We start from the raw sequence: 11,292 nt of genomic DNA, 5'->3' as shown, positions 1-11,292 counted from the left end.
TTCTACATGTCCAAAGTGAGTAATGGTGTGTGTGGTGGTGGTGGGGGCGGGGGAGATGGATGTTTGTGTGAATGTGAGCAGGGGAAAAACAAATCTGGTCCCGCGGCGCTTAAGCAGCTACCGTCTATGCATCTCTAAAATTTTACTGACCAATCAATAGATTTGCATGCCACCTTCTTACTTACTGTAGTTCAGTACTAGGAATAGCACATGAATTTGTTCATGTAAAACTCTGAATACAGTATGCAAAATGTTATTTTATGCAAGATTAAAAGTCTTTACAAAAAAAAAAAAAGGTTAGCTTAAAATTGAATGACTGCTTACTGTTGGAAACTTTGGCAAACCATGCATGAAAGCACAGATGGCTCTAAGTTTACTGCTCTGAAGTACTGGCTGCTCACTAGGGGTGTAAATAATAATCGTTTTGTATCGATGCATCGATCCAACAGCCGAAGATCCAATGCATCGACACGTCTGCAAGATAATCGATTCATGTTTTTTTTTTTTTCCTTCGGTCTATTTTTATCCATTTGCTCCTGGGTGTAATTCTCCTCCCGTTCTGCGGTGGCGCTAAACCTATTTTGCCCTCCTACCTCGCTTCCTGGTTATCCTGCTGCAGCAGTGTGTTGTTGTGAGCTTGACACAGACATTTTTAAATTATGCTCAATATTGTAGCGTGGTCTGTGCTACACACTGTGGGTCTAGATACGGCCGAGGCGGTGATGAATTGGGGGCGAATTTAGTCCGACGACGGAGGGAAATGAGGGCCAAAGAGAGCGGAGATCCAGGTGGAAAAAGGGTCTCAGCATTCTCGCGCACCTCGCTCTTCTAGCGGGTCAAACTTCACAAGTTGTTTTCCAAAATTTTGGTCATAAAAACGAAACAAGCCGGCCTCCTGTCTGCGGCACTGTTTGCGGTCAACTACAATTTGGGAGAGGAGCAGCGGAGCGTCTCTCAAGGGGGCGGGGCGTCTGGAGCCGAGGTATTGCATTGCACTCATTGCACTGATTATGTATTTTTGCAGTATTTTTTATACAACTTTTCTACTTCTGTTATTTGCTGTTGTTTCTAAAAAAAAAGAAATGCATAACAATATTACAGCTTTCATTGATTTATTTCAAACTTGAAACTTTGTTTAGCCTGTAAGGTGTAAAAAAAACAAAATGAAAAAAAAAAAAAAAATATTAACCGATTAATCGAATCGAATCGAATCGTGGTGTATTTTTGAGTATCGAAAATAATCGAATCATTGGGTCAGGAAATCGATACTGAATCGAATCGCCATGATGGATGTGATTTACACCCCTACTGCTCACCTCTGAAAACATTAACGTATTGCATTAAAAAAAGTTGAAACATAAAACACACCACTGCAGCAGACGAAAATAGATGTTGTGAAGTGCTCTGAAATATAACACCAGAACTATGGCAAGAGTTGAGCAGAAGACTGTCAGAAGGCTCAGAACGTAAAAATTTAGGCGAGATAGACAGTGATATATTTAATGTTTAAATAGAAAACCAAATACTTATAATTTCCCACTTAATAGTATGTACAAAATTTTATTAATCACAAGTGAAAAAATTTCCAGAATTGGTGGTTAATAGCATAAAATAATTTGCTTAGATAGCAGATGACACTAAATTGCTCATTCAGTCACATGAACCGCTGAGGCGCTGTAGGATGCCGTGGCGTTTAGTAGGAAGTAGAGGAACACATCCATTAGAGCTTGCTCATTCCAGGGACTCCAGTCACCCAGGAGGTGGAAGTCGATTATATAATCACGTGCATGAAGAGATGCAGGGTTTGGAGGTAGAGAAGAAACTCATTTTATATGATTATTCCTATTACAAAGACCCACAACGAAAAAATTCTATTTTTGGCAGAAACGTGTGTGATTTATGTTGATGGTGAGATTTAATTATGTCGTAATAAATTTAAGCATTCATTATCGTATGTTTTTCTCCCTTGAATTAAATGATAATATGGCGCATGCTCTCCTCAAGCTCCAAGGGAGTCGGAGCGGAGCAAGATGGGAGGAACTGCAGAGATTGTAGCCTTTGCTGGCGGAGGATGTGGAATCTTGGGATCAGTCATCCCACATGGCGTGCTTTCTTGTGATTGACTTATACAAAGGAGCTTTGTGATTGGTGGCAAACCATTCCTTGTTTGTAAAAAATGCATTTGTGAATCGAGGTACATCAGAAGAATCTCAAAAATCCACACACAATTGCAGTGAAGTTTAAAGACTTCTAAAACTTTGTAATTTAATTTATAATAGTTTATGGACCAGAAATACTTTGGTGAATCTTGTTCTGTGCATGTGTTGATCTGTGTGCTTGCATGAATTGTGCTGTGCGTGTGTGGATTTTGTTCTGTGTGTGCCTGGATTTGTTTGTGCTTGTGTGAATCATGCTGTGCATGTGTAGATCTTGTCCTGTGTATGTATGAATCACATATGTGTATTTGTGAAAATTGAGATCGATCTAGTTCCATAGCAGTGAGCCTCCCCCATCTAAAAAGGATTGACAAGTGGTCAGTCTCAGCAGCTTTACCATGCAGTTTTTTACTATGTAGTTTTTAACATATTTAGAGTGTTTTTATTTACTTTTTGTCTTGGATGAAAGTATGACTAAATATGTAAATTATATAATGGTGTCATTTAGTGCCTTTAGGTGACTTTTAGGACAGTTATTAGAGATTTTCCTTGCTGAAAAGTTGGCAACTGTTGGCTACCTAATGCTTCAAACTTTCCCGCCTGAAGTCATATATTATAGACGATACCCAGGTCAAACTGGGTTAGAAATTGGTACTCCTTCTAATGGTTTTATCCTCCTCTTTTTGATAACCATTATTTTTCAAGACAGCACAGTCCATTTCACAAACATAAAGGAGGCCGTCCTACCCTGTTTCCCTGCAATAGCCTGTCAGTAAGGGGCCCTTAGAATTGTACTAACTTTTCTCCTCTATACATAACTACTGTGTTAAGAGGTTAAGCAATATTTTTCATTGACATTTTTAAGCAAGCACATACAGACACACACACATGCTTAACGTCACATCTACCGTACGGAACAGCAAGTGAACTTCCAAATAACAGTACATTCAGGGAAACATGGTCATAGTCTTATGAATGCATTAGAACTAAATTACTGAGGTGTCAGTTTGCTCATCAAACCATGTTTTAGTCGTAAAGGTCAAATAAAAAGGCTGTTTTAATTTTTTTTTATCTTTATGCACATAATATCTCTTTAAGGAGTTGTCCTTGTTATGAAATTATTGTAATTTTAGATTCTGTATAGACAATTGAGAGAAAAAATATTCATATTCACTGGACAGTTAAATTTAGGAAGTAACTTTTGAAAACCATCTATGATAGCTGGCTTGTTTACATGACACATGGACATGGAGATGCAATAACTTGCCCAGTGATGGTGAATTAACTTGCTAAGCGAGTAAATGTGTCCATTCTTCTATCAGTGCTAGTATGGTTGTAATACTTGATAAAATAATTTCTAGCTTATATTATGAAACTTAAACAATGGTAAGTATTGCATCCATTACATGCTGAAAATCTTTATTATACTTTATAATACTACTATAGATAAGAAGCCTAATAATAGCATTGTCATCCCTAGTATCAGTATTAGCAATGCTGTGTACTCTATCCATCGACCAAGCAGCAAAACCAGAATGCTTCTCTGGCTTCAGTGAACACTAATGTTCACACTGTATTCCCAGCACTGCATAATTCCTCTTGGCTTTCTTTCTTTTTTATTATTATTTTTTTCTTTCTTTCTTTTCGTCTTTGTAATGAGCCAAAAGGGCACCATAATTAAATCAGCAGAACTCAGCAAGCTACTGGCACAGACATTCAATACGAAACTTACGCTCCACTTCCCTGCTTGTTTCACTGCCTATTTTCCAAGTCTCCTGCTGTAAGTTTCTCATTTGATTTATGAATATCACTTACACTTACTTACTCTGCCTACACTTTGGTCCTGCCAACAATGCCTCGTGTATGAGAGAACAGTAACGTTGAAATCATAAAATCCTTAAATACACATTATTGAATCTTTTTCGAGTGAAGTTCATTTGGCGAAGAAAAGGTTCATTGAAATATCCATATAAGGTTTCATACAAGACTATAAAGCAAAATTAGATGTACACACTCCATTAATATTAATGTGAACTCACCTTACATACTAAGTGCCCTTTCAGATGCTTCCTGAAAGTTTTATCCTTTATGCCATAGATGATTGAACTAATAGATCTTGGGAGTATTTGGAAAATTATATAACAAGCAAACAGAGAGTCTGAGTAATACTTTGGAAACCATTGCAACACTGCCTCTTTCACCTGATGTTCTGCATACCCTGCCATACACAACAGAAGCTGAAATCCATGGAGGAGGATTGTGTTCCTCGCCTTTTTAGCATCTTTACTTGCTGATCTAGCTGTGAATAATATCCGAAAATAAGTGTAAAATATAACACACCAAACTAGAACCAGATATACGGTATAGGTAATATTTCTCCTTTCGATTATTTTGGGATTTCGAAAAGCGGTTTCCCTGAGGCAAAACACATGTTGATTAAAATAGTCGAGTGGTTCTGTGGCCAAGGTAATGAAGAGATCAGGGAGAACAGACAACATGCTGGTGGTCCAGATCAGAGAAATAAGCAACCGTGTTCTTTTGATTGTGCAGATCTGAGGATGACGAAGAGGAATGCAGATGGCGATGTAACACTCCACTGCCATGCAGGCCAGGTTCAGTGGGGTGTTTTCAGTGGCAAACAGGGCAGTCAGGATTAAGATGCAACAAACAAACACTTGTATCTTGTAGATGATGTAGCTTATTATGAAAAGAGTCACAGTCAGCGACACTTGGATCATGTCATTGATCACCAAGTGAAAAAACAGGATGTACCGAGGATTAGTGTAGAAGATCTGGAGATGAGACGAAAAGAGCAGATATGACAATGGTTATAAAAGTCAAAGATGCGATAAAATGTTGAGAGATAGACCGGATAGGACATGAGGTTTCATGTGATGCTGTTTGCACAGCTATGGAGTGTTGCATTGACATTAATAATTCAGATTAAGATAAAACAGTCATGGTTATTTAATTCATTGTAAAGGGTCTGACATTAGTTTGAAATTGGTTTGCATGAAAAAAAAAAACCTCAAAGGTTTATCGTCATTTTTTTCCCTTTTAGTCTTTATTATAATCCTACTTATTTCCCCTTTATCATTAGAAAATATTATACATTTAAACTTAAAGTTTTTAAAACCAGCTTGCTTACCTATCCTTTTTTTCTGTTTTGTCCATAAGTATGATATTTTTAGATCTTAAAGTTCACAAAACATTTTTGCATTATGCCTGAACTCACTACTAAAGCTGTTTTACAGAACCTGTTTTTAACCCTTGTTTTTAAATGTGTTAGTTTTATTAGTAAAGTCACACCTAAATGACAGCAAAGAAAACAATTTCCAAACACAACACTTTTCTTTAGGACACTTTGACTGACATACAGCTAATATTGCTAATATGGCTCACTTTTGCAAAAACTAACTTAAAGTGGCTTTTAAAAATACAATGTAATGTGAGTGTGTCAAAATACTTATTTCCAAAAATAGGTCAAGTTATATAACCTTCAAGCTCGGTTGGACCAGTAATTGTGCTTTAGGATTTTTTGTGAGACAAACTAGTAATAAATGTTAAATGATATTCAGTCCGCTTCATTCTTTCAAAATACTTCTAAATAAAATCATTATAAGAAAGGAACCTGATTGGGCATCAAGCTTAGTGCTAAAACATAAAAAACACAGAGTACAGTATTTACCTAATGCCCAGTCAAGTTTAAAGCAATTCACATTGGTGACTAAATATCTCTCAGTGAGCTAATCTAACAATCGTAAAAACAGCACCTAACTGTTCAGTGAGATTTGCAGAACGACTCTTCCCAAACAGATTTAAAACTTAGAACTTCTACCTCTCTAGATTTGAACTGAAATTTGGATGAAGGACACTTTCACCCACAAAAACTGAACTCTGATTACTTTATTTTCTAATCATTTTTGTGCATAGACAGAAATATAGTGGCTCAGTTCAAAACATACCTATAGGTTAAGGTTACAATAACCAAGTCAGAGACCAGACTCCAGGAGAAGCAACTTAAACTTTTCCTCCCACATCACTTTTGTGTCTCATGAATGACAACAAATTACATTGAGGTTTTTGGTTTCATCATGAGAACATGTAAAAAGTTCAAATTTTTAAATGTTTAAGCAAATAACGATGTAATTAAATGTACTATTTATTTTAAATGCTGGAGCCTGGCAAAAACAGGATTAATACCTGATGATTTCAATACCATAATTCGTTTCCTGGTCTATTTATATTTATCAAATCAATTTATAAGGCAGTACAAGCCGTCAAATAATGTCTGACCTGGTGTTCACAGAAGGTACGAATGATTCCTGCATTGATGTAGTTGATGGAAATGCTAAGGACCACAACAATGACATTCTTTATCACAGCCTTGGTAAAGGAATCCCGATAATCTAAAACCACCGTCACATTAGCTGCAGATACATTCATCTCTTTAAGCCTGTCAGGGGAAAATAACAAAGTGTTAAATATTTTACAAATATCAAATGCAACATCTAAAACATTTCTCTGTTTTTGCTTTCCACAACAGCTATGATGTGTTTAACTATAACACCTAAAAGGTGAATAAGCATGATATAGTTCTGATCCTTTCAACCAAATGTTTGTATTTTTGTGTTGTTTTTTTTGTTTTTTTGCACAGAAAAAAAGTCAGCATGAATGACTAGATGAGTCTGACTATGCAGTCTCCTAATTTGTCATTTAGTGTTTTGCATATTGTACATCAGCTTCAGATATGGCTCACACGTCAGTAAAGATGGCAGATCAACAAATCTTGGGGAAACATTTCCTTGTGAACTTAAATGCATAAACTATACTAAACCTTAAAAAGGGCACAAACCGGAAGAGGGATTAAATATATCCTGATTTTTAAACATCCTGTTAGTTTATATAACATTCAAAAGGCCTTTATAAAGGCTGGGGAATGCCAGCACCAATCCATACTGCTAACAGATACCAAAGTAATAGGTAATTTAATCTTTTTACTGATTTTATGTTAATCTGTTAATCTTTACTGAGCCTTTATGTGCAGCCTTGTAAGTAAAAATGATAAAAAGCAGTTTAAAGTGTCAAGCTCAGACTCATAAACGGGATAGCATTATATAAAAGCACATCATAATAGAGAAAGAGGAGCCAAGCAACAAAAATCCATGCAAACATCTACACAGAAAAGTTGCTAAATTAACAAATCACAATGTAACTGCGATAAATATTTAAGCCAAAATTGTAATTTCAGATCAGAATGTAAAAGTTTAAAATTTTCAAAAGTTAAGATAAATGCACTAACCTTAAGTTCAGGATGATCTTCTTTCCTTAACCTGTTCTTATTCAGAAATACTCAAACATATTAAATATATCTGATTTAACTTAAAAGGCTCAATATTACTGTTTTACTTCTTGGTTACTTATTTTTCTTAGTGCCAAACTTTTTTGACAGGCTGTACGTTGGCAGATTAATCAATGCTAGAATGATGCTCCATACTTTATATAGTTTAATTACCATCAGCCTAAAGGTTCATGGGTGTGCCTGAGCATACGTAGAAACTCTTAGATCCTGCATGTGAATAGGTGTGTGTTTATCTGTGTTTTACATGATGAAGCCTCCAAAGTTCTTACTTTAGAAATCCTCAATTAATAACTAATAGGTTATTAAGACAGTTTTAAAGACTAAAGTACTTGCTCAATTGTTGGAAAAGTTACCTATTATATACTCCTGTTAAACAAGGACGGACCCTTTTAATTCCACTAGAATATGGACATTTTTTTCCCCCAAAGAAAAATAATGATATCGTTGATCTCATAATATTGATCTGAGGTTTTTTGACTGTTGTTTCTGCACAGTTCATCTAAGGTCCCAGAACAGGTAGTTTTACTGACTTCAAATACTTTCGAATTTCCCATATAAGTTTTATGAAAATGGAAGGAGCTGGAGGTGGACTTCTATGGGCACAGACCCGCCACACTGACACCAGTAAACATCTCCGGGGATGATGTTGTGATAGTGGACTTGTAAGTTTCTGTTTTACCCTAACAATTAACTAGACTGGAGTAACAACACAGATAACTCTTACAGGATGGGTCAAAGCTGCCTCTACTGCCTTGTCGACTAATTTGCTGTGGATTGCCACACATATATCTTTCATTCTGTGGTGGTAAAAGTCATATTAGACTGTGTTTTACACTCACCAGCTACTTTAGGTACACCTTGCTAGCAACAAGTTGGACCCTCTTTTTCCTCCAGGTCTGCCTTAATTCTATGTGGTATAGATTCACTAGGCTGCTGGCAACATTCCTCCTCACCATTTTGGCATGATAACATCACGCAGATGCTGCAGGTTTGTTGGCTTCGCATTCAAAAAGTTGCATTACATCAAATCCCAACAATGCTCCTTTCAATTGACATGTGGTGATTGTGGAGGCCATTTGAGTACAGTAATCACATTGTCATGTTCAAGAAGCCAGTCTGAGAGTGTTCACACTTTATAATATGGCCCATTATCCTGCTGGAAGTAGCTTTTGGAGAATGGGTAAACTGTGGTCATAAATAATTGGACATGGTCAGCAACAATACCCAGATGGTCATGATACTCAGTTGGTACTAAGGGGCCCACATGTACCAGGAAAATGTCACCCACAAAATTACATCACCACCAAGATTAACTGTTGATACAAGGCATAATGGATCCACCCTTTCACGTTGTTGACCCCAAATTGAATTTGAATGTCACAGCAGAAATTGAGATTCATCAGACCTGGAAATGTTTTATTAATCTTCTCTTGTCCAAATTTTGGTTAGCCTGTACAAATTATAGTCTCATTTTCCTGTTCTTAGCCGATGTAGCTCATCCACCTAAAGGTTTAAAGTGTTAGGCATTCAGAGATGCTCTTCTGCATACCTCTGTTGTAACAAATGGTCATTTGAGTTACTGTTGACTTTCTATCAGCTCAAACCCGTCTGGCCATTCTCCTCCAACCACTGGCATCAACAAGGCATTTGTGCCCACGGACCCACCTGTCTGACACCAACAATCATGCTCCTTAAAAAACTTTTCTTCCCCATTCTGATGCAGCAGCAGATCGTCTTGCCCATGTATACACCCCTAAATGCAGTGAGCTGCTGCCACATGATTGGCTGCTGCCACATGATTGGCTGATTTGAAATTTGCATTAACGTGCATTTGGACAGGTGGAGCTAATAAAGTGCAGAGTGAATGAAAGTTAAAGTAGTAGTTATTCTGCAGCTAAAAGGAAGCGGTTTAATCGTTCAGACGGCCAGCTCTTTTCTAGGGTGCCCCTTGGTTACTGTGCAGGTGGTTGGAGACAGAGGGAATTTAAGAAAAATCTCTGCTGGACAGTGTTGTTTTCGCCAAAGATGAGGATGACGAAATCAATTTGTTGATGCTCCTCTTTTTCGTGAGGATAACGAAAACTGCCAAGCTAAACATGGATCTTTGATGACTAAAACATGACGAGTCATAGGTTTAAGTTTTAGTAAACAAGACAAGACAAAATAAAAAATAGCGGTTGGTCGGTCAGACATTTAAACTGCATCATTGCTGTAATCAGCTAAGCAGTATCATATGTGCTGCTGCTTGTTCATTGATCCTTCTGCCCACCTGCCGCGCAGTGCTACACATGCTGCAGGAGCACAGATGGATCATGGCAGAAGCAGCAGCAGGGTCTAAGAAAAATAACCTGGATTGGTCCGGTACTGCACAGTCAACACTGACAAACTGATCTGATCCAAGCCTGCGCTTCACGCTCCACACTGATGGTTCGCTCTCAGCAGTATGGCTCTTCCATCGCTACTTAATAAACTATGTGGCTGATCATCCTCTGCCAAACATAAAAAATCCCTTTGCTGTCAATATTTTATTTCTTCCAGCTCACAAGACGTGAAACTAAACATTCTTTATGGAATTACTAAATTATATCCAAATAAAATATTTGATTGCATACTGTTTATTTTTGGATAAAGAGCCATATGAAATGGTACCTAGATCTTTCAATATTTCTTTCTGATGGTTTTCATTTGTATCTATTTAAATATGATGTAGATGTTTCCTTGTATTGTCATTCAAACATTTTCTATGTTTCCTTTGAATATTACATTTTAGTTAACATATAAATTCAATTCAGATCTGGATTGCAATGGCAGTACCACGCAATTATGTAGTTGCTCTTTGTATTTGTTTTATATCAAAACTCTGTGAATTTCAATCTACTTTACCCCTGAGCAGCGATAACTAAGGTGAAGATTCTCAGAAATAAAGCCAAAATTGCCAAAGTAGGAAGAAGAATGTCTTTGTTATTTGCTTTTTTTGAGCAATGAAGATTTTATTGATCTGTTTGAAATGCATAATTCATAGTAGATCAGGAAGTGTTTGCTTTCGGACGGGAACCTTGTATTTTTAAAATCATTACTTTATTGTGCATTATTTTATATGATGAACTGCACAGCAGCATTCTATACCCAGCTATTGCAGTATCTAGGCAAGAGCTGTCAGTCTGGTAAAGAATCTGGTTGTTATTCGAAATTGTAAAGGTTAACTTTTTTTGCAACATAAAACTGAATAACACCTTTTTAAGTTTTGGTGGACCAAAACTGACCAAAACTATCACATATCATAATGACTAAAATGCGACTAAAACAAATAATAGTTTTCGTCCTGAAGAATAAGACAAAGACTAAATCTAAGATGGCTGTCAAAAACAAGACTGCTGCTGGACAGTGTTTTCTACCCCATTAATGAGGCTGACAGACTGTCTTATCCTAGATGTACAAAGGAACTCTAAAGAGGTTAAAACAGATCGTACAACCATGCTGGTAATGACACGGCTATCTGATTATGTGCGGGTTTTGGTCTTATGCATACCTTAATTTGCTCATTTTCTTATCTGCTCAATATTTTGTTTGGTACACCATCATCCTTATCTGCACAGATGTTAATGATTATTTACACACTTTTTTTTGCCTGCTCTGTTGTTTTTCTGCAATCATGTTTCATCAGTTTACAGTTTTTCAGTCTTTCTGTAAAGGGCTGGTATTTATTTTTTATTCTTATCATTATTACCTAAACAGTGCAATATATATATATATTTTTTTTTTTTTTACTGTTTT

The 11,292-nt window shown here is 36.7% G+C and overlaps 1 protein-coding gene across 1 annotated transcript; it reads right to left on the bottom strand.

Moving 5' to 3' along the window:
• Positions 1-3,315: 3,315 nt before the first annotated feature.
• Positions 3,316-6,602, bottom strand: LOC119797210 (odorant receptor 131-2-like). The gene is made up of 2 exons (XM_038306176.1): positions 6,453-6,602; positions 3,316-4,948 (listed from the first exon to the last, which is right to left on the bottom strand). Exons 1-2 carry the CDS (start codon positions 6,600-6,602, stop codon positions 4,181-4,183), a joined length of 918 nt encoding a protein of 305 aa, XP_038162104.1. The 3' UTR covers positions 3,316-4,180.
• Between the last annotated feature and the right edge of the window lie 4,690 nt (positions 6,603-11,292).

The sequence above is a fragment of the Cyprinodon tularosa genome, unplaced genomic scaffold (assembly GCF_016077235.1).
Source record: "Cyprinodon tularosa strain WSP-4 unplaced genomic scaffold, ASM1607723v1 ctg575, whole genome shotgun sequence".
Lineage (NCBI taxonomy): Eukaryota > Metazoa > Chordata > Actinopteri > Cyprinodontiformes > Cyprinodontidae > Cyprinodon > Cyprinodon tularosa.
The sequence above is the reverse complement of the archived record's forward strand: the minus strand, read 5'-3'. Positions and strand labels throughout refer to the sequence as shown.